General features: G+C 45.9%; 2 protein-coding genes and 3 non-coding genes across 11 annotated transcripts in view; all 5 read left to right on the top strand.

Annotated features, from left to right (window-relative positions):
* Window positions 1-10,915, top strand: part of CLMP (CXADR like cell adhesion molecule) — a 40,011-nt gene extending 29,096 nt beyond the window's left edge. For 6 of the 7 annotated variants that reach the window (XM_085209113.1, XM_010723646.4, XM_010723647.4 and 3 more), the window contains 6 exons: window positions 2,764-2,921; window positions 3,604-3,805; window positions 4,579-4,746; window positions 5,081-5,203; window positions 6,745-6,886; window positions 8,027-10,915. In XM_085209113.1, the coding sequence (XP_085065239.1) occupies window positions 2,764-2,921; window positions 3,604-3,805; window positions 4,579-4,746; window positions 5,081-5,203; window positions 6,745-6,886; window positions 8,027-8,321 (1,088 nt within the window). In that variant the 3' untranslated portion in view covers window positions 8,322-10,915. Of the gene's footprint in view, window positions 1-2,643; window positions 2,922-3,603; window positions 3,806-4,578; window positions 4,747-5,080; window positions 5,204-6,744; window positions 6,887-8,026 lie in introns of all 7 variants that reach the window. The other variant, XM_085209114.1, reaches the window with a different exon arrangement.
* Window positions 10,916-13,293: 2,378 nt separating this feature from the next.
* HSPA8 (heat shock protein family A (Hsp70) member 8) lies at window positions 13,294-18,470 on the top strand. The gene is made up of 9 exons (XM_003212698.5): window positions 13,294-13,457; window positions 14,142-14,351; window positions 14,828-15,033; window positions 15,129-15,281; window positions 15,381-15,936; window positions 16,254-16,456; window positions 16,762-16,960; window positions 17,291-17,523; window positions 17,989-18,470. Exons 2-9 carry the CDS (start codon window positions 14,147-14,149, stop codon window positions 18,172-18,174), a joined length of 1,941 nt encoding a protein of 646 aa, XP_003212746.1. The 5' UTR covers window positions 13,294-13,457; window positions 14,142-14,146; the 3' UTR covers window positions 18,175-18,470.
* Window positions 16,093-16,183, top strand: LOC116217458 (small nucleolar RNA SNORD14). Its single transcript, XR_004162043.1, has one exon. It is a non-coding gene; the product is annotated as a small nucleolar RNA SNORD14 (small nucleolar RNA).
* On the top strand, window positions 16,582-16,678 carry LOC116217459 (small nucleolar RNA SNORD14). The gene has a single exon (XR_004162044.1). It is a non-coding gene; the product is annotated as a small nucleolar RNA SNORD14 (small nucleolar RNA).
* LOC116217460 (small nucleolar RNA SNORD14) lies at window positions 17,610-17,706 on the top strand. The gene has a single exon (XR_004162045.1). It is a non-coding gene; the product is annotated as a small nucleolar RNA SNORD14 (small nucleolar RNA).
* Window positions 18,471-23,080: the final 4,610 nt, after the last annotated feature.

Below are 23,080 nucleotides of genomic sequence, written 5' to 3' on the forward strand. Positions count from 1 at the left end.
ACCAGACCAGGCTGCTCAGAGCCACATCCAGCCTTGGCCTTGAACGAATGTATATTCATTTTTCCTTTATGTATGCTTGCTTTGGCGTTGCTAACAATGCTTGTTGCTCTGGAGGCTGCTGGGTGACTGAGCTATTGTCTTCTGAACAATGGTGCACTGCTGAAGCATGCTGATGATACAGGAGATTGCAGTGTGCCAGCGGACTACCACTGCAGCCAGGCTGTTTGAGATCCACGAGCCAGTGCTTTGTGGTGCTGCTGCTCTGCAAAAACAAACTGACCTCCCCCTGGAGTCATGCAGTGTGTCTGAGTAAGGCCTGAGTAAAGCTGAAGCAATTCCTGAATTGCTGTTCGTCCCACAGAGTCCCACACAGGATGTGGAAGAGGTTTTTTGGGTGAGATCTGTGGAGCCTGCATACATATTGCCTTATTGAGCAAGAGAGTGGGTCTGACTTTTGGGAAAACCATCCGTTGTCTGTGCTGCATCCGTGGTCTGAGTGTAGGGAAGCTCTGGATGTGCTGTGCCCTCGTGTGGCCCCAGAGCTATGAGAGGGGCTGCTCTCATTTCTACTGCAGTGATACCCCATGCTAAATGCTGTGAAGGTCTGTTCACTTCCAGCTCTTTTCAGTTGTTGCGCTGGGCACTTCCACAACTGCTACCTTGTATTAAGTACTTCCAGCAAGCCTTATTTCAAGCTTCCTTTTGACTTTGCACAGATATAGGAGAATTTGGATTTCTTGTAGAGTTTGTGGGCTTAGAAAACCATAAGGACTAAAGGGACAAGTTTTTTAAATAAGAATGTTAGTTATGTCATGGAAAAGCAGGCGAGCCCTGTGCCTGGTGGGCACTTCTTGCTGGGGCTCAGTTTGAATCTCAGATCACGTTAGCTGGGGGCAACAAGAACAGAATGAGACGTGAGCTCTCCTGTAAGCAGCTTGTTCAAGCCAGTTTGCTCACTGCTATTACACTCCATCAAAATGCAATATATGATCTCGACCTAGGCATCAAATGTAAAACTACATTTTAAAATCCAGAATACCTTGTGAGACGTACACACAGCTTCAGAGCCCTGCTGGCACAGCCTCTGAAGCTGCTGCAAACGTTATGTGAATTGTGGCACTTTAATTAAACTTATTGATCGGTCATCTAGCGAGTGTCAGCATGTTAATGAAGGCAGCCAGCAGCAGTGTGGCTGCAGGAGAAAGCAGGCATTTCCCTTAGCAGAAGGTATAATTGTATTTGGCAGATGGAGCTACGAGCCCAGTGAACCCAGTGATAAACTGGATTAATTTTCCCTTTAAAGAAAGCAACTAATGTGGCTGAAAAGGAGCTTGCACAGCCATCAATTCATGCAGAGATGTGTGTAGAGGAGGAGAGTTTAATCCTTTGCAAGACTTTTCTTGTCTTCTCTTTCTAGGCGTTTTTGTACACGTGCGCATGTGTAGAAGCTGATGCCTTTGGTACAAGCACTTAACAAGTATTGATTCAATATCAGGAGCTTGGGATGTGACAACCGAGAGGCAAATCTGAGGATGGGAGCAGGAGAGAGGAGTATTTTTAGACCAGTGCTAGTCCTCAGGAAACAGAAAAAGCCGACACAGTGTCTCTTTGGATGTCATTTTTGCTGCTTTTTGTGCTTAAAAGTAAAAGCAAGGTTAAAAATCCACTGTCTGAATCCAAGTGCAGCCTGTGTAACTGCAGCTGTTGCCAGTAATCTCGCTTTGTAATCTTGGCACTCAAATACACATGTGGAGTATCCTCCTAGTGCTGCCAGCTCAGCTTTAATCAGTTTCATGTTAATTGGTCTAAGAACCAGGAGATTTCATGTGCTTCCTTTCATGAGAAAAAGCACATTCGGGTGCTTTCTTCCTGCACGGCAACATGTAACACCCAAATGCACTCAGGCACAGAACGCAAATGGCATTCATGCCACAGAAATCCACATGAATTGTCAATTGGAAAATGTTCTGCAGCAGATTTGATGGTCCTTGCCCAGAACACAGCAATTTTTCTGTTCCTATTTTCTATTTGGGCCACTTTGAATCGGGTTTGAGCTTACCAAAGCCCGCTGATTATCAAAACTGAGAGACGTGCAAAGCTAAGAACCTTGCTTCGGTCTGGTTTGAGCAGGAATGCGATACAGAAAAAGGCTCCGATTTAAGCAGCGCCATCTCCTGCCTCTGGATTCGGGGCTTTGGCTGCAGTTGGGCTGTTACACTTAGCAACGTGTGAACGACTCGGCTTCCCTCTAGTGGTTCTCCTTAGCAATTTCTTTTTCTTCTCAATTTTTGACCATTTCTGGGTTGATGCCCTCGTTCTCAGGCATCAGGTACCTCGTTCCCAGTGTTAGGGAAGAGACTCTAAGCATCATCAGGCTGAGATAGGAATAAAGCTACGGGCTGGGAGAGTATTCCAGACTGAAATGCCACTTCTGAAGTAAAGGGATAAAAAGTGAGGGCAAAAACAAGGTAATCTGGAACTCTGAAACTCTGTAGATGCATAGTTGAGCAAAACAATCGTGTGACTTCAGCATTGACAGCTCTGGAGTACAAAGCCATCTGTTCTTCGTGTTTCAATATTGGTGTGAAATGAACTCCTTGTGTATGTATGAACGTCTCCTTGAATCAGCTGCAATCTGTGCAGGAAGCCAAGCTGTTGGGTTTTCTTTGATGCCACGAAGCAAACGAGGAAGAACGCAGCAAAATCGAAGTTGTGAGCGCAGAGATGGATCTCAGCCTCTGACCACCAGCATTTGTCTTTCAGCTTCCTGTTCTGTCTGGCTGGCTGAGGCTCAGACAGAATTTAAAAGAGTGGCCGAAGAAAACGTGACTTTGCCTTGTCATCATCGCCTGGGCCTCCTGGAGCAAGGCAGCCTGGACATTGAGTGGCTGCTGCACACGTCTGAATCGGTGCAGAAAGCGGTAGGTTCATCCACAACCTGCTGGGAAAACAGCCCAACAGCCCCACTGCTGTGTTGGCATCAACAGCAGCCATTGGTTTAAAGAGATGTCTGTGAAGTCCTTTGTGATTTATACCGAGGAAGTAAGCAGAATGCCTAGGTGATGTGTTTAAAGTGTGTGAAAGTTAATTGATATTTATTTATCCTATAATGAGGAGGTAGCGATGAAACTGCGTTTTCTTTAAATCAATGGTATTATTTAATCAGTGGTCTCCAGATAAACCTCAGAAGTGCCCTTCAGGCTTTCAGATATTCTATTTCGTAGGCATGGACTTTGAAATCTTTGGGGGGGGGGGGGAGAAAGAATAGTCATTAAGTACTTATAAAACCAGATCTGGAGTAACTGGAATGATTGCTTTGCTGTTCTAGTTGAACCTAGCCACAATCAGTGGCTACTTGTGGCATCAGATGATGCCTATTTTGATGCTGGTACAAATGCTCAAATATGAACCTTTAGTGCAAATATAGTTCTTGTATCAGCTTCAGATTTGAAATCCAGGTTTAATTTTCCACCTTGCTCTGAGCTTCCTGGGTGATCCCCAGGCACTTAGCTATGCAGGACCTTAGCCTGAAGCTTCTGGAAAGGCTTTGTTTTGTTGTTCCATACAAAAATAAAATTACAGCTGTCCATCTCTGCTCCTCAGGTGATCACCTACTCTGGAGGCCACGTTTACGATGACCTGAATGAAGAACAGAAGGGCCGTGTTTCATTCACCTCCAACTTCCGTGCTGGAGATGCATCCCTGCAGATCATCTCCCTGCAGTCCAGTGATGCAGGGAAGTACATATGTAAGGTGAAGAATGCTGGGCAGTACGAATGGGCTCACATCACCCTGAAAGTTGTAGGTAAGATCATTTTTATTGTTCTTTCAAAGACATATATAGATATATAGATATCTAGGCACATCTCTGTATAGAGATTTATTACATTAGGGTATAAATACACACAGACATCTCTTCATCAGGTTTCAATAAGTCTGTATCTGCCTTTGCATTTTTTGGCAAAGGATAGAACACAGGAAGAGCACAGAGAACTATTTTGTGGTAAGCGTACCCACTTGCAACATCTCCTTTCTAAATTGTCCTATGATCTCATCATGCAAACTAGAGTGATATCCTAGCAACCATTGCTCTGTCCAGAACTCTTGCTGAGGACTCTGAGTTTGTGTCCCTGGAGCCCAAACCGATACAAGTCAGTGAAGGTGATGGATAAGCCACTGGGGTTAGCATTTCTCTTCCCTGATTCCAATTTATTGCTTGACATTTGGCACCTACACTATCACCCCATGGAAGTCCTGCTGTGACCTGACAGATCCTGTGGGGAGAAGGAAGAAATGGAGAAGTAGGGGGAGGGAAAGGATTTCAGGGAAAGGATAGTCTCTAAAATGTGCCTAGAAGAATGCTTTGATACAGCTCCATTGGCACAAGTATCCATGAAGCAGACTGACTCAAAACAGAATGTGTTCTTTCTACTTCTTACACTACAAAGTTGCACAAGGCTGCAGTTAAAGTCCACTAACAAACATCACTAGTGCAAATAATAATAATTCTAAAAAAAAGGTTTTCCACCAAGAAAATAATCTGCTGCATGTGCATGACTAGTGTTCTGTTTTCTACAGAGAAACCCTCCAAGCCCAAGTGCTGGCTGGAAGGAGAGCTGTCAGAAGGGAAAGACCTGTCCCTGCAGTGCCGTTCTTCCTCAGGCACTGCGCCCATCTCCTACCGGTGGCAGCGCATAAATGAGGAAGATGAGAAAGCTGAACATCTCCCACCTACGTCAAGAGTCAGTAAGTCACTTCCTCTTAGAGCTCTCCATGTGTTGAAAGCCAAATAACCACCCACAGGCACACTGTGTGTCCATCTTGTAACCAGGGAGAGTGTGCTGGCAGTGAGAGCAGTGCTTTACCAGAACTTGGCTACAGCAGGATGCTGTGTTGTGCTCCACCCCGAGCAAGGAAGTGTACAAGTTCTCATGCTTTGCAAAAGATTGACAAATGGTCTTTCCTGAGTTATTGCTGATCTCAAACTGATTTTGATCTGCAAGTTCAGCGCTCGTTTTTTTGTTCCGTCCATCCGTTCTTAGTCTTCTGATTAATCTGAGTGTTGTTTTTCCTATTCCAGACATTTCTAATCCAGGTCAAGTCTTACTGAAGAACCTCACTCAGATGAGTACAGGGTTGTATCAATGCATGGCCACCAACGAGGCTGGACAAGAGAGCTGTGTTGTTCGGGTGACAGTGCAGCGTGAGTATTGCACCTAATTTGTATTCTCACCTCTGTATGAGCAATGTAGGTCCTCAGCTGACCCACTTCACTGGATGAACCCTTATCCACACCCTTGCCCTTTTGTACTCCAGTCACATGGAACAGTTCTCATTTGCTCAGCAGTATTCCATATAGCCTGGAGTGGTAAATACAGTGTTTCGGCTCAAATGTTTTGGTCTGTTAGAAATATTGATTTTGAGAATGGCCAACAGAGTAACAGGGAAAAAACAAACAAACAGGTGAGATGGTTTGCCAAGCTGCTAGTTAGCTCAGGCTGGAAGGATTCTATGATTGCATGAGATTATTGCTCAGTATTAAATCTCTGTGGATAGTCTGTTATTGAAGCCCCAAATTCCTTGAGAAGGCAAGCTATTTCCAGGCAGCCCAGAAAGCCTGACCAACAGAAGTAATTGCACAAAGTGAAAAAGCAACTTCGGGCACAGTTTGGTTTTAATCCAGACTCAATATATTTGGCCCAACACCAGAGAATAAAATCAGTATCTATGTGATTAATCACATCAAAGGTGTGTAGGTATCTAGGTGTTATGTCTTTGCATATGCGTGCAAGGAAATGGGTGGAGTTCAGCACAAGCACTGACAGCAAATCCAAACAAACAATGCAGTTTGGAAGGCTTTTGTGTGTAAATCTCAGGGAAGATAAGAGGGAGCCTGAATTGTTGAAATAAACGACTGCTGACAAAGATCTCTTCTATGGAGATTCCATAGCTTTGGAATGTATCTGCCAAGCCAGGCCTGAAGTAGCTGCATTATGGTCATGTAGCAAGGAAAACCTGCTCCCCTCAGGCATCTGACGTGTCCTGGCAGCTTTTATGTCAATTGAACTGAATTGGTTTAAAACCTCATTTTGATTTGCTAAACCCTCCACAGGGACAAGCCCTGAGGAAACAACTCACAGCCAAGCCCAACCTCACCACTCTTATCAAAAGGTTTCATGCAAGTTCAGCCAAGGACTCAGACAGATTGGGAAGTGTTGTTTCATTAACTTCCCTATTCTGAATGACAAATGCCTTGTATTGGCACAGCACAATTTTCCTTTCTCTGGTCCTCTTTTTCCTCCTCCAGTCACAATTTTTTTCCCAAAAATTGAATAATTCATTCTGTAAGCAAACAGTGAACATTTCAGGATTCATACCTCATGGGAAAATATCTGTAGTTCATTCTCCTGCCTTTAGAAAATTGTTTGGTACTTTTCCTTGAGCGTGGGTTGTGCTGTCTGCCTCTATTATACTTTTTGTGGTTCTGGGCTCTTACATAAGGATTTTGCCTCCCCATCTCAGATCTGACTCACAGCGGAAAGCATAGCTCCTGTGATCCCACCCTTCTAGAAGTGAATTCTTTTCTCTGTATTGTCTCATGTTTAGAAACAGTATTTAAGATAAACTGGCTCAACTGTGCTGAGACACTTAAGTAGTCTAAATTCTGATTTATAAATGATATAATTTCTAGTGTGAAGTAGAATGTATCTATTTGGCCACTACTGAGAGTTTACCTGTTAACAGATGCCCAAAATATTGGCATGATTGCTGGAGCAGTTTGCGGCGTCGTGGTGGGACTCTGCCTCCTGTTCCTGGTGGTGAGGCTGACAATAAGAAGGAAAGAAAAGAAGAGGTATGAGGAAGAGGAGGCCCCAAATGAAATCAGGTAACACCTTTCCCTTAATCCCCTCCTGACTTTCAGTCTCCTGTACACCCAGCATGCTTCAAATTAACATCTCTTTTCGCTCCAGGTTTAAGTAACCCAAGCATTGGTTTCTTAAAAGATCATTCTATAAAGCTCTTACAGTCTTCCTGAAACATCACTGACAAGTTTCACAACTCTTAAGATTTCTGTTGGGAATGCTCTGAGGTTTTCATGGTCTTTCCTGAGTCTTCTGAGCAACTGTGCTGCTGGACTTAGCTCAGGGTGAGAAACCCTTTAAACCTCTGTTTGCAGAGCTGGGAAGCCTCACCCCTGATCAGGTGTCTCAAGAACGCTGACACATGTTCTTTGAACTCATCTGTGTGTGAGCTCTGCCACCTCACTCCTCTTGGTCTTCAGCCAATTGAGCTCAGGGAGCAAAGTTATGGGAAAAAATATATATATATATATTTCCAGGAATGAGACTTAGCTGCTCTTGTCCCTAAAGAACCCCCTCACCTCATTCCACCTTACTTCTGCCTGCCCTTATATGACATCTACATACGGTTGAGCAGGCATCTTTATAATCCATTCAGCAGCTGATTACTCTGCTGGTGGTCAGGTTGCTGGTATGGCCAGCAAGAAGGTGTCTCTGTTCATTGCTTCCCTTGCATTTCTTGTTTTCTAGGCTTTCAAACCTTGCACGCCTTTTTATTCTTATCTGAGCCTCTTCCGTCATCTTTTCACACCTCTCTTTCAGGGCTCAGTTACTGTGCTATTTTCACTACTCACATTTTTTAAACCAGCAGAACAGGTCTCTGCCAGTCTTGTATAGGTAATCTGTCATTATGAATTAAGATAATAGAGCACACAATTCTGTCTGAACTGTTTGCACTGATACTGGGCATTTGTTCCACAGACTTCAAATCCACACACACAGAGCCAGTTGTGCACATACATATTCTAAATCCATTTGGCCAATAGCTCTGCAGAGCTACAACAAATTCAATCTACTAAGTTACTTTGCACAGAATTCAGGAAACCCACTGCCTTGCTCAGACTACTGGACAAATGTGCCTTGGTGGCTTCAGCAAGCAACCATTGCAGCAGCAATTCAGGGTAATAAAATGTGTAATTGTTTTTGTTCTTGTGCTGTGTTTGCAGAGAAGACGCAGAGGCACCCAAAGCCCATCTTGTCAAGCCCAGCTCCTCATCCTCTGGTTCCAGGAGCTCACGCTCGGGTTCCTCCTCAACCAGGTCGACAGCCAACAGTGCCTCTCGCAGCCAGCGGACTTTGTCAACTGAAGCTACTCCCCATCTGACTCCTCCACAGTACAGCCAGAGGGAGATGGGAGGAAAGGAAACAGAGCCAAAGAAAGTCGACTATGCCAACCTGATGAAAATGGGAGCCACGCTGGTCATGGTGCCTGCTCAGAGCCGAGCGTTCCAGACCGTGTGACTGCTCTGACTTCTGCCATCCAGAAACACGCCACGTACCACCAGCCACATAGGAGTTGTTAGATTAGCTAGTTACCTCCCTGGCCAGCTTAATTTTAGTCACCTGTGACAATCTGCACCACAAGAAGCCCTCCCACTCAACTTTTTCCCAGCACTTGAGGTTCTGAGATGGATTTTTTTTTTTTTTTTGGTTAAAAGAAAGATCAAATTGAGGGGAAAAGGGAGCCTTCTTTTTAAAGTACCTTTTTAGAAAATGGAACACTGAGCATTTTAAAACTACAGCTGAAAACAATGTCAGCTAAGCGCTGTACAAGAGAAATGAAGCCAAACCTCAGGATTTTTTTAAAAGGGATCAACAGAGACAGAAAGACATCTAATATTCCAGTGAGGTTTAGGGGGAAGGGGAAAGTCTCCTGTACTGTTTCTGGAGAAGTTTCTAGAAGAATGCATACTCTTACCTGAAGACCTTGAGGCAATTTGTCCGCTGAGGGTACTCTTGTGGTCAACCTTGAAGGGAACTGAAACACGCTTGCCTTTTTTCTGCATTCAGTCTTCAGGGAAATACTTCTGGAGGCTGCAACTAAAGCAGAAAGGAAAGGTCAAGAGATACAGCACAAAGGCAAGTGTCTAAACTAACTTCTGTACTAAAGGGAAAGGAGCCCATGTGTCAAGGAAGCAGAGATACTTCAATTGCTAGGTTGAGATTAATGATGCATCCAGAGAAATACGGCCAGGAGCTTGACTGCTTGTATGGACAGCACTGAAAAGCTGCAGTAACTTCACCAGAGTTGTATCTGCGTCACATGAGCCTTAGTGAGATGAGAATTGAATGCTGAAGCCAAAATGAAGGCATGCCTCAAAAACTGAGGGCTGCTAACCAACCAAAAAGCCTGGAAGAAGGATTTGAAGATGTCTTTGCTACAGCCAGGTTGTGAATTCACCAGTTTAGGGTGAGCCATACAGACCTCAGAGAGCTCTTCCCAAAACTGTATGAACACCATTCCTGGACTGACCTTCACACATCCAGGTAAGACTGAAGATGGAGTGAAAGAACACATCATGAACAAAATACACCAGGGACAGGTAAACTTTAAGTGCAATGCTAAAGGAAGGAAGGTGTACTGCCATACACCAACCTGTATGCCATGTGCTATTCTCAAGGCTTAAACCTTAGCAGGACTCTTAAAAAAGTAGGAATCATGAAAATACCTTCTGTGATTGTTTGCCAGAATAGACATTTTCAAGGGACATAGTCTTATGCTTCAATTTGAAGGCCAATAAGAAATGATGGGAAATAGGGACAGGCTTCCTGTGGGGGCAGATAGCCCCAGAACTGTCTGTTTATACTTTCCTCTGAAGGACTTGACTCTAACCACTGCTACACAGAAGACACTGAGCTTGTAGGTTCTAAATTCTTTTCTGAGACCCATTATTCCATTTATTTGAGATCTTAGAAGGTCTGATTGAAACAAGGCCATGTTTGGGCCACTTCCCTATGAGAAATAGTTTTCAAATTTGCCCTGTGCTGAGAACTTCTCTTCCTAAAGCAACCACCATCACACGTACTGTTTGCTCTCTCTACTGCAATCAGCACAACCCGCCCTCAGAAGGCCAAAATACTGTTTGTTGTGGGGAGGGGCCTTGAGCCACCAATAGAAGGTGATAGAAGGGAATCAGCTGTTTGATAAGCTTTTACCTTCACCAGTTCTGGATACTGGGTCATTTTGCTTAGGCACCATTTCAGAGCCACCAGAGCCTCCTGGGACAGCTGTGCTCTGACAGATTTGGTTGGAGGTTGCAGTTGCTCAGTGTCTGTGACTCCTTTTTTTGTAGGCCCTGAAGGCACAGGCACTGCTCCTAAGTGCTTCCAAGGGATTCCAGGTCTAGGACTTGTGAAGTTTGTGGCTTTTAAGTTTGCTGATTGTGATGTCACCTCAGCAGATTATCTTTGACACCTATTCTATACCAGGAGTGAATTTCTCAGCAAAGCAAACAGCCCAAGCAACCGGTACCTCATTACCACAAAATGAGGATAACAGTCCAAACAGTGGAGCTGGTTACAGCATAAGTACCTAATACTGGAGGTTAGTTTGAGTCACAGGCCAGGCCTGCAATTAGCAAAGGGTGATGTGCTCCATTGCAGCCTAGGTGCTGCTTGGTGCCAGCAAGCAGAATTCCCCCCAGCCTGTGCCCAACAGCCTCTTCCCTGGAGAAAGAGTTCATTTAAAAGGTATCTCATTTCCAAAGGGACGTTTTCTGGGCTCCAGAAAATCAGGAGTTGCACAAGGGAAACAAATGAATCATAAGCCAAACTTGATTGTGTAGAATAGTGTGTTTAAAGCATTTACTGTCATATACCAGTTATTACTAGTGTGATTAAATGCATACAATGTTATGTAGCTTTCTTATGTCTAAGCAGCTAAACTGAGCTTACATCTCTTCTACCTGCTATAATTGGTGTACTTGTACTGTGTCTGAACAACTCAGAGGAAAGCAAATATTTATTATTGATTCCTTTGAATCAATGATTTCATATTTTTTTTGGTTGTTTTGTAAATAAATGCGCTGCAGCTGAAGTGCTACAGCTCAACTAAACCCGTATCCATGCTCCATCTTCTGTGCTTAGATACACTGCATGCTGTCAAGTTGAATCAAAGGAAAAAAAAAGATAGAGATAAAAATAGTATTTTTAAGCTAACGAGGACTATGTGTATATTTGTGTAAAAATTGAAGGAAAGCTGCAGGTTTTTTCTTGGAGATTTTTTCAATCTAGATTTTGCAACATGGTATGAATTGTGTGAAATCTTGGTGTGTTGGGGTGAACTGAATTTGGACTTCTACTCAAGTTCTTTACCTGAGATGTTATGGCTGAAGACATTGGTGCTGCAGGCTAACGTGGTAAATACTGCTAGTGCAGACACAGCACACTGATAAACATCTCCCAGCTCTCCTACTCCCACATACACCAGCTTGCTGCCGAACCACCCTGTGCCTTTCAGCTCCATCTTCTGAGATGGCGACGAAACCTTGAACAACTAAGAGAGGCATTTAGACAGCCGAGATCTTGGCTGCAGATAAATACTTCGAACCAGCTAACAGGAATCTCCAGTCGCAGGGATGTGGGTGGAACTCAGGCTAAATCATTATGGCTCTGGTTCATTTCTCTTGCAGTGGTTTCAGCCTTCTTTCCCCTGGAGGCGTTTTGCAAAGAGATCACACAGCATCAGCAATCTTCTCTACAGAAATCTGGGAGTAGAAGTTGCAACATAATTAGGCAGTATTTAAACCCTCATGACAGCAGTGGTCTCATAGGTGTGTCCTTCTGTCTGTCCCTGATCAATGGGGAACGGCCACACTGCTGCTTGCTCCTGAGTTGATGACGTCCCAAATCCTGATGACAGTCTGGAGTTGTGCAATTGCCTCCTTTTGTTCAGTATCGGGAATCTGGGGTTATTTTTACTTTATTTTTAACCAAGATCACTTTGTACTGCTGCACGGGGGGGAAAAGGAAGAGGGCTGCATTAGAAATGCATCGTTTTCAAACTTCAGGGTGTGCAAATGTGAAGTAAAAACGGCCATTATCACCAATAGGAAGCGAGTTTCTGGCAGTCCCCACTCTGCCCACTTCTCTCGAGCTGCAACAAACCAAACTGGCTTCAGAAAGTAACGTTGGGGTTCATCACTTGGGGAGGGAAAACATAATCATAGAAAGGCCTGGGTTGAAAAGGACCACAATGTTCATCCAGTTCCAACCCCCTGCTGTGTGCAGGTCACCAACCAGCAGCCCAGGCTGCCCAGAGCCACATCCAGCCTGGCCTTGAATGCCTCCAGGGATGGGGCATCCACAACCTCCTTGGGCAACCTGTTCCAATGCATCCAGACTGCTGGGCCTTGGTTTTCGCACTGTACTGTAAATGGGCTATTTCAGGCTGCTAACAGCCTTTAATTTCTAACGCAGTGACTCATTGGCCGGAGCTCTCCTCCCTGCACTGACTCACCGCTGCTCCGGGCTGCCTTCCCCTGCCGTGCACCCATTGTGCAAAGCACGTTTGCGTATAGGAATGCCGTTGTTTAATTCCCAAGTGCCAGGAGGGCTATTCTTAGGTCCTACTGACGTTCTGCTCGTGCTTTAGAAAAAAGGAAGACCACAGAGCTCCCCATGCAGCCCCTGCGAGCCGGCAGAGCACGGAGCTCAGCAGCAATCTGCTCTGGGTGGAGCGGTTGTTGCATCGCAGCCCTGCTCAGCACAGGGAGGGCGGTTCGTGCCGCTTATCTTTACAAGCACAGCCTTTGTGCTCCTAAATCCATCCCCAGCTACAAGCTGACGGCACAGCCGCGGTGCTGCGCTCCCGCCCTCCCTTTCCCTGCAGGATCTCAGATGGGCTCCGTGTCCGTGGATTTGCAGCCTGCGGGCTCATTGCGTTCACCCAAAATAAAGCTGGGCACGGCACTGCCGCAGGGTTGAGGCTGTTTTCCCCCAAGGATTTATTTTATGCTTGGGGACCGCGACCCCCCCCCACCCCCTGCTGCCGCCATTTTGCCTTCCCCTCCATCCGCAGCAAGCCGCGCGCCCTGCAAACGAGCTGCCGGCCCCGTGATCCCATTGGACGCCCGCACCGCGAGACCCCTGCCCTCGCGCGCAAAATATGCAAACGATCCAGCGGTACTTTGCAGCCATTGGCTGCCACTTGCTCCCCCGCGCGCTCGCTCTGCCCCCTCCCGCTCCACCAGCCCACGCTAGGCTTTGTCGTCATCCCCATGCGGCCGCTAAGAGGCTCTCATTGGCTCCCGCCCGGAGGAAGCTCCGCCCTCTTCCGTTGCGGGCGGGGGGCGAGCCGAGCGGTTGAGGGGGGGGCGAAGGGGAAAGCGCATGAAGGTTCGAGAATACCGGCCGGCCGGCGGCCGCGCCCCCTTTCCGCTACGTTACTGACGGTGTGTGTTCCGGTAGCCTGCCATTGGCTGGAAGGGCTGAGGAAGGAGCGAACGGATTGGCTGGAGACTAGAGAAGGGGCGGGCGCTTCTGGAAGGTTCTGAGGGGATATATAAAGGCGCCGGGGCGGGAGCCGACCGCTCTCATTCAGCAGCACTCTACCAGCAGCAGTCTTTGTGCGTGTCTGCCGCTGCCAGCGCCGCTCAGGTAGTGGGGCCTACTGTGAGGGGAGGGGGGCAACTCAGGGAACCCATGGACAGAGGCGGTGGGGAGGGGAGGGAGAGGGGTTTGGGGAGCTGAGAGGGGAGAACTGTTACCGTGCTGGTAGTTCCTTTTAGAGGCTGCTGGGGGCAAACGGCTCTCCAGAGTTCCGTTCACCTAGCTCCTCGCTTTCCTTCGTTGCATTTAGTGGTGGCTACTCTCTGCTCTACTGCATTCTGCTGGGGGAACGGCAGGGGATCAGAACTGCGCCGTGGGGGAGGGGGAGCGATCCTGCAGAGCTGTGGGGCGGGGGGCCGTCCCTATACTTCGTGCCGCTTTAGAGAAGCCTGGGATTCTGCCAGGCCCCGCGGCTGCCAAGTTCAGCCCATGAGAGGCGGCGGGTCCATCGCCCTGCGGCCAAGATGGCCGCTGCGACCACGTGACTGCCGCGGGACATGCTGGGAAATGAAGTCCGTGGCCACGTGCGCTGAGCCGCATGGCGTCCGCGCAGAATCTGGGGCTGCCTGGTTGGGCCTGTGCGCTAGGGAGCTACTAGCGGCGAAGCGGGGCATAGCAGCGAGATGCTCATCCCTTTATTTTTTTTTTTTTTTTGAGGGATTCCCGGGTTTTAGTTTATTAGGCTAGAAGCAATAAGGAACTGAATTTATGCTTCGAATTTTTTTTTTCCAGACAAGATGTCGAAGGGACCAGCTGTTGGTATCGATCTCGGAACCACCTATTCCTGTGTTGGTGTGTTCCAACATGGGAAGGTGGAAATCATTGCCAATGACCAGGGTAACAGGACCACACCAAGCTACGTTGCTTTCACAGATACAGAGAGGTTGATTGGCGATGCTGCCAAGAACCAAGTTGCAATGAATCCCACCAACACAGTCTTTGGTAAGAAGGCTGCAGGGCTTACATAATAACTGGTGTGTGCAGGGAATTAAGATTTTGACAGTAGGTGTTAACTGTGTCTGTGTTTTCCTAATTGTAGCTGGATTAGTGTTTTTCTTTCAAAGTAAAAGCTCTGTGTTTTATTCTTGGGACTAAAACTGAGCTAATAGCCAAGCTTACTCTGAGTATTTGGGTATAATGCGCTTTCTCACCAGACTGCTTTTGGCACTACGTTCAGTGGCCTTGGCTACTCATCTGCTTATCAGTTGCTATGTTTGCTGTGAGAAAATATTGACAAAGCACATGCATCTTCAAGAGATGAGATTTGAGAATGCCTGTACTGAGGCTTTGGCAGTTCTGGCAATTTCAGTTGAAACACAGTGTTTGAGGCTTTTGTACAATATTTTTAGAAGAGATGTTTTTACGTTGGGATTAATAATTAAAATAATTAATTTTACATGATGAACTATTTTTTCCAGATGCAAAACGGCTGATTGGGCGTAGATTTGATGATTCTGTTGTCCAGTCTGATATGAAGCACTGGCCTTTCACTGTGGTGAATGATGCTGGCAGGCCAAAAGTCCAGGTGGAATACAAAGGAGAGACAAAGAGCTTCTACCCAGAAGAAATTTCTTCCATGGTCCTAACCAAAATGAAGGAAATTGCAGAAGCATATCTTGGGAAGGTATGGTCTGGGTCTTCAGCCAAATGTAATAAATAGCTGTAGGTCATTAACTTCTCAGATGTGCACAACTTAATTCTTTTCCTTGCTTTTTGCAGACTGTAACTAATGCTGTAGTCACTGTACCGGCCTATTTTAATGACTCTCAGCGCCAGGCCACAAAAGATGCTGGAACCATTGCAGGGCTCAATGTACTGCGAATTATCAATGAGCCAACAGCTGCTGCTATAGCCTATGGTCTGGATAAGAAGGTATGTTATGGTGTGATAACTATTTAATGTGGAACTAGTAAATCTGCCAAGTTAATCTTAACAATGGAATTGTATTATGAAAATAATTTTTTTTTCCAGGTTGGTGCTGAAAGGAACGTTCTTATTTTTGACCTTGGAGGTGGCACCTTTGATGTGTCAATTCTGACTATTGAAGATGGCATCTTTGAGGTGAAATCCACTGCAGGTGACACTCATTTGGGTGGAGAAGATTTTGACAACCGCATGGTCAACCACTTCATTGCTGAATTCAAGCGCAAGCACAAGAAAGACATCAGTGAGAACAAAAGAGCAGTTCGTCGCCTTCGTACTGCGTGTGAACGTGCAAAACGTACCCTGTCATCAAGCACACAAGCCAGTATTGAAATCGATTCTCTCTATGAGGGTATTGACTTCTACACATCCATCACCAGAGCTCGTTTCGAGGAGCTGAATGCTGACCTGTTCCGTGGCACCCTGGATCCTGTAGAGAAGGCCCTGCGGGATGCCAAGCTGGACAAGTCGCAGATCCATGACATCGTGCTGGTTGGGGGCTCTACCCGCATCCCAAAGATTCAGAAACTGCTGCAAGACTTCTTCAATGGCAAAGAGTTGAACAAGAGCATCAATCCTGATGAAGCTGTGGCTTATGGTGCAGGTATTTACAGCTGACAAAATGTGTTCTCCATATTAAAATGGGGTGGGTTTCTCAGCAAGCAGGGCGCTGTCTGAACTGGTCTCAAAGCAGTTCTAATGCAGGTCTGTTTTCTCCCACCTGGGTTGGTACTGCTTTTGAAAGCAATGAAACTTGAACTTGCAATGATGAATCAGATTCCAAAGCCATTCGTAGTTTCCACCAGAAGTCTACTGATGATGGCCAAAACCTTCCTTGGATGTCTGAGCGAGCTGTGAGGCTAGCTATAGCATGTGGTCCATCTGGTACAAGGTTCTTAATGTTCTGTTCTTCTTCCACAGCTGTTCAAGCTGCAATTCTGTCTGGAGACAAGTCTGAAAATGTCCAGGATCTGCTTCTGTTGGATGTGACTCCTCTGTCTCTGGGTATAGAGACTGCTGGAGGTGTCATGACGGTCTTGATCAAGCGCAATACCACCATTCCCACCAAGCAGACTCAGACATTCACTACTTACTCTGACAACCAGCCTGGTGTGCTGATTCAGGTGGGTGTGCAGCACTCAGATGATCTGACAGGACATATCACATTGTCCAATCTGCCAATGATTGATACCTGACGTAAATTCTATGCAAGAGGTCTTGCAATTAGTTATCAGTAATGAATATCTGGTTGCAGTGATGAAAGTGATTCCTAAGCCATTCGTAGTTTCCACCAGAAGTCGAAAGACTTGTGTTGGTCCAAGTACCTTCCTTGGATGTCTGAGCGACCAAGGCACTTCAGTCTAATAGTAGGAGTCTGTTATAACTGCATAGTCAAGGCTGATGCATTTGCTCCCTGCTTCTACTGCAGGTGTATGAAGGAGAACGTGCTATGACTAAGGACAACAACTTGCTGGGCAAGTTTGAGCTGACTGGTATTCCCCCTGCTCCCAGAGGTGTACCTCAGATTGAAGTAACCTTTGATATTGATGCCAATGGCATCCTGAATGTGTCTGCTGTGGATAAGAGCACTGGCAAGGAGAACAAGATCACGATAACAAACGACAAAGGTAAATAACCATGTGGTTCTGAGGGTGGAACACTTGGCAAGGTCCTTCAGGAAACTGAAGTGTCCAACTTGGTTTTGTACCAAGACTGGGTAATAGTATATGTCCTCTGATTACAGACGTGAGCCCTGGCTTTTGGTGAAGTAATCCTTAAGCTTATCAAAGTCTGTGAAGTCACTTGAGATAAAGGCACTTGAAAATCATTAGTCTTGCATTTGTATCTAAGTTAATTTAGATAAATGTGCAATTCTGTACGTATATAGCAGGTTACTAATGCTCCACTAAAAATGGTTGACCAGGAGGTTGTAACATGAAATGTTCTGTGTTCTGCAGGCCGGCTGAGCAAGGAAGACATTGAGCGGATGGTTCAGGAAGCAGAGAAATACAAGGCAGAAGATGAGAAGCAGCGTGACAAAGTGTCTTCTAAGAACTCCCTGGAATCCTATGCATTCAACATGAAAGCTACTGTTGAAGATGAGAAGCTCCAGGGCAAGATTTCTGATGAGGACAAACAGAAAATCCTGGACAAATGCAATGAAATCATCAACTGGCTGGACAAGAATCAGGTACGATGCACTCTGTGTTTGGTCAGAGTTAATCTCCAGCACTTTTAGAAAGTTGAAAGCCAGCTCAGAATGAGGGATTGCTACGGTTGCAGTGATGAAAGTGATTCCTAAGCCATTCGTAGTTTCCACCAGAAGTCGAAAGACTTGTGTTGGTCCAAGTACCTTCCTTGGATGTCTGAGCGACCACAGCTAGCAAGCACAGAGCTTTCTCCTCTCCTCATTGAGGCTAGTGAGCAGAAAAGTCTCATCTTACTATAGTGCTTGATGGGTAGGCTGGCTTTATTAGACAAAGTAGATTTATTTTTTTCATCCAAATCTAGTTCAGGTCTAACTGGTTATGTTGGGCAGCCTTGTTTGTGAGGCTGTGCAAGCTAAACTAAGCCATCTAGTGCCAGTCAGTCAGTGTTCAGATTGTATCTATCCTCTTGTGGCAACAGCAGATGCTGAGTTCTCTGTCTCTTTCAGACTGCTGAGAAGGAAGAGTTTGAGCACCAGCAGAAAGAGCTGGAGAAGGTGTGCAACCCCATCATCACCAAGCTGTACCAGAGCGCAGGTGGGATGCCTGGAGGAATGCCTGGGGGCTTCCCTGGTGGTGGAGCTCCTCCCTCTGGTGGAGCTTCTTCTGGACCAACCATCGAGGAGGTGGATTAAAGATGCTGGGAAATGCATTCCACTAGCAGTTAGTGTTGGAGGACCCCTGCCTGGGGGTTAGATTGAAGGACCCAAACCTGTAGGCACATCTGGGTATATTGCCAGATTAAAACTCCATAACTGAGCTGCTGTAAAGAAAAAAAAAAAATCAAATAAAATTAATTTTCTGGGCATTTTAGATACTTGAACATGTGCACAGGAGGGGAGGTGAATACCATTGCACTTTACAGTACTGTAAACAAGTGGAAATGCAATTCATGTCTTAAAGAATAAAAACTATTTAATGGGCATCACAATGTTTCTCTGTTGGATTCTTTGTACATAAGGACTAATGTGTCAAAACTGCATAAAATTCTTCAGCTCATTTTATGGTAACTGAGCAATAGCCTTTTCTGGCTCCAACAACAAAGGCCAAATGTAAGCAGCCAGCTTTCTGAAGAAACTGCTTTCTGGTTGTGCAGTAAATTACTGATTAATAATTAGCAGAGGTGCTAAGTTGGTGATACGGCATGTAAGAGCATCTCTACTAGTAAGCATGAGCTAAACTTCCATCTTCAAAGGCTGTAGGATCCCTCAGTATTGGTTCCTCTTAAACAAAGCTTGTATACCTTTATGTAGTTTATCATTAATGCCTGGTAGCAGTTATTCAGTATCTAAAGGGGGGCTATGAGAAAAGAGCAGACTAGCAGGGTCTGTTGTGATTGGATGAGAGGGAGTGGTTTTGAACAAAAAAAATACTGGATTTGAGGGAGGTGTGGTTTTATTATTGCAACACATAGTAAGGCAGTGGCACAGGTTTCCCATAGAGGTGTTGCAGGGGTAGGGTGCCCCAGTCAGGCTGGGTGGAACTCTGGTTGCCAACCGGTAGATGAAATTGGCCAAGGCCTTACCTAACCTGGCCTTGGGTTATCTCCAGCCTTAGTCCCCAGCTTGGGACAGGTATGGAGCAGATGTAGAGGAGGGCCACAAAGAGAAGCAGAGGTGTGGAGCACCTACATGATGAGGAAATGAGGGAGCTGTACTTGTTAGGCTTGGGGGAGGCTCTGAGGAGAGCTTGTAGCGACCTTTCAGTGCTTGAGGGGAGTTTGTAAGCAGGAAATAGGCTGGTGTTACATCTCTGACAGTGATGGGACAAGAATGGAGTAGTTTAAACTAGAAGAGGTGAGGTTTAGGTTAGGTGGAAAGTCTTACTCAGAAGGAGGTGAGGCCCAGAGAGCTGCAGTGCCCCATCCCTGGAGGCGCCCAAGGCTGTTGATGAGGTGTGGTGCACCCAGCCCATGGCATGAGGGTTGGAACTGGATGGGCTTTAAGGTCCCTTCCAACCCAGTCGTTCTGTGATTGCTTGACTTCTTTGTGTTAGGATTTGCTTAGTGATTGCCGATCAGCTTCTGAAACTGAATGAGCTTCAGAATGAACTCCTCTTAGAGCTAGCTATGATAAACCTGTAGTGGTAAGCATATTTTTAAATATGGAGGGAAAAGTAAGCATTTACCAGCTCTAGAGTTCTGTACCCCGTGCTCCTTGAGGAAAGGTGAATTTTCAGGGATTGCTTATCATCTAGAGAAGTCATTGCTGAGCTGGGAGGTGGCTTTGTGCTGCCTGCTGACTCAGATCAGTGGGGTAACAGTGACACGCAGACACTGTGATAGGAAAGTATGTTACTTACTTACAGATTGTAGGTGTGCTATGCGCCCTTCCATTAGCAGAACTGCAGAGTTTGGGGCTGTACCCATTAGAACTGATCATTTTTTAACCAGGTTCTTGAGTGACAGCATTTTCCTCTCTTCCCTGATCAACTTCTTTCTCAGAACAGGGGAAGAACTGAGCTACAGCAGTGATTAACCAAAAGGGGAAAAACGAAGGGCTGACAGCTTCACATTCCCAGTGCTGCCTCTGTAGGGCATGCTCCCTGGCCAGGTGGATTTTCAGGGCTGCTGAAATGCTACGAGAAGAGCAGCAGAAGGTATTTCTAAAGGGTGTAAATCTTCACAGGACGTCTCAGCAGGTGTTTATATCCAACACTTACATGCACTTTAGATTCGAATTAGGGTTTTTGTTAGGAACAAGCTGTGAAGGAGGCTGAACCCCTGTTAGGGGTTCCAACACAAATCAGCTGCGAAGGAGGCTGCAGCCTGCCTACCCCCAGTGTCCTGCTGAGCTCCTGCCACCAGGGGCCACTATCTGCCTGTGTAATCTCTGAAAATCACTCATTTTCCAGGATTTAAAACCAAATCCCCAAAAGTGTTTTTATTTAAGAGGTCTCAGCAGCATCTTTTTAAGGCATTCATATCCTATTAAGAGTGTGTAATGCTCTCATTTCTGTAACAGAGGCTAAATGAAATTGCTTTGGGGAAAGTTCTATCTTTTTTGAAATGCTGGATGAGTAAAACCAGCACTGCTTTACAGTCAGAGCAGTGATTTATGAGGAGCAATGTTGTCTGCTTGGGGAACACTGACGCCAATTACACATAACCACAGGTAGATGCACACAGGAGACACGAAGCAAGGAGAGAGAAAGGGCTGTGGCTGAAACACCAGCACTTGGACCAAGGTATGGGCAGACTGCATTAACACAAAGAGAGGCCAACCTATGAGCTTTTTGCATTCACAATAGCAAGCTTAAGAACAAATATGGCCGAAGATTTTTTTGTGTGCAAAATAGGGGAACTGTTTTTAGGTTAACGTGTGGATAAGCGAAGGAAACAGCGCACAGGGCAATAAAAGCTGGTTTTTTTTTTCCTTTTCTGTACAGGGTTTCTTAGGTGAATACTGAGGGATGGGTTTGAAGCCCTGCCAGGTGCAGCTGAGGAGCAGCAGAGCACCTGCAGGGCTGCTGCCTTGGGTGTGGGAGCTGAGGTAAGGAAAGTAGTGAGCTACACAGCTTTAATTTCTGCATTTTGTGAGAATTTGTGCTTTTTCAGAAGCGATAGCTTTATTTGCTGTATCAGAGAGCAAAATCTGTTGCTGTAGGTGTGAACAGAGGCAGCCGGAGCATCTGTCAGTCACTGCAGGGCTCTGTGGAAGGCAGATCCCATGCTCACATTCCAGCTTTCCTATCTAGAAAGTCTGGCAGCAGAGCTCCTATGGCAACAGCTGGATGGTGTGCCCCTCAGCTCCTGTGCTCTGTAACGCAGTGATTTCCCCTGCTAAGATCAGAGCAGTTATTCCCCTGCCTTAAGGGCTATGCCACACGAGCCATCTCCTGTGATTGCTGCCTCACTGGAAAAGCAAAATTAATTCCTGCTTTGCTCAGGGGGGGCTCAGGAAATGCTGGGTCTCGTCCCCCTGGAAAGTCTGAAGGAACTGTTGTCTCCTAATGCTATGAGTTTCCATTACACCCAGAATGGTTTGTATCAAACCCTGGGCTCCGAGTGCTCTCTGCAAGCACCAGAGCACCTTTCAGCACACTTTGCTTTAATGCTGTAAAGCAATGGCCATTTGTTGTGCCTTTAGCACTGTAGTGCTGCTGGAGCAGTGCTAAGTCTGTCTGCCTGGAACTGAAATGCTGAAGAAAGAGCTCTCTTACAGGTATGCAGGGTTCTCAAATGCTTTAGAAAGAGACTTGCCAGTGCAGGAAAATGCAACTAAACTGACTCTTAGCACTAACCAGTGTTGGAGGTCTTAGAAAGCATAACAAACTTTATAGTAAATAGATTGAGGGAAGTTTTTTGCTTGGTACTGCAGCAGTGGGGGCTGAATGTTGTTCTGCTGAGGAGGAGGAATCCCCTGCACAGGGCAGGAGTTTGCTCCAGGGTTGCTGTGCTCTGACGGCTGCTTGGACGCTGCTGAGGGCCTTCTGCATTCATTCCTTGGGGTAAATGAAATCTCTGCTCCTTGTCAAAGTGTTTAGGTGTCTGTTTGTTTAGGTGTCTGTTTGTTTAGGTGTCTGTTTGTTTAGGTGTCTGTTTGTTTAGGTGTCTGTTTGTTTAGGTGTCTGTTTGTTTAGGTGCCTGTTTTCTGAGATGCAGTGCTGTGGCTGCTTTGTAGAACAAGCAAGGAGTGCACTACTGTCTTTCCACTGAAAAATCTCCTAGGTGTGGGGATTTTAACTCTTGAAAGCAACTGCAGAGCACCCAACCTGGGATCTGGAATCAAGGTACAGGCAAATCTGATCGGTAATCTTTGCCCTTCACTGGATATATTAATAACACTGCCTTTAATTAGCAGAAAATGGATACTCAGCAACACTCCTGGCAGTTTTCCTCCTCCCCGTACACTTTCTCTGCTCTTCCTCCACTATCCCACCTCACCATCACCATCCCTTTCCTGTTGACTTTCCAACAACACCTAATTCTATTATTCGGAATGATTTCCCACCGGGCAGTAGTTTATTTCTGTCATCAAATCTCAGATGAAATCTTCAGACATGAAATATTTAGCCCGGTACCAACAAATCGCAGATAGTGTTAACGTGTCACAAGCTGCCTGGAGACAGCATTAGGCTGTAATTTGAAAGCGAGTGAAGTGATAATGCCATGCGCACTTCTTTTGTGAGCCTGCATTAATGTATCTCTTGCCAAGGCTGGCCATTGACAGCAAATCGACTCACACTAATAGTATGCAGGAGGGTGGCAAAATTGGGGGTGATGCAGAAAATAAAGCGTATTGACCAGCCAACTGCAGTGCCTCTGTAGCCTTTAATCTATTATTGCCCTTGATGGGGGTGTTTTAATGCAACTTTACCGTCAATCGCATTTATAGTCGCACGCTCTGCCTGCTGGGGAGCACTGTGAAAATGGCAGAACTTGGGTCATGCTGTTGCTTAGAGCTCATAGGTATCGATTGTGGCTGGGCTCAGGAGTCTGGGTTATAATTATTTCATTAAACCATTTAATGGTTATCAAATATGAACCCTTGTACCGTTCCATTTAGCAAGTGCCGCGTGCTTTAAGTTTTATTGTTAATC

Source organism: Meleagris gallopavo, chromosome 26 (genome assembly GCF_905368555.1).
Source record: "Meleagris gallopavo chromosome 26, MGAL_WU_HG_1.1, whole genome shotgun sequence".
In the NCBI taxonomy this organism is placed as follows: domain Eukaryota; kingdom Metazoa; phylum Chordata; class Aves; order Galliformes; family Phasianidae; genus Meleagris; species Meleagris gallopavo.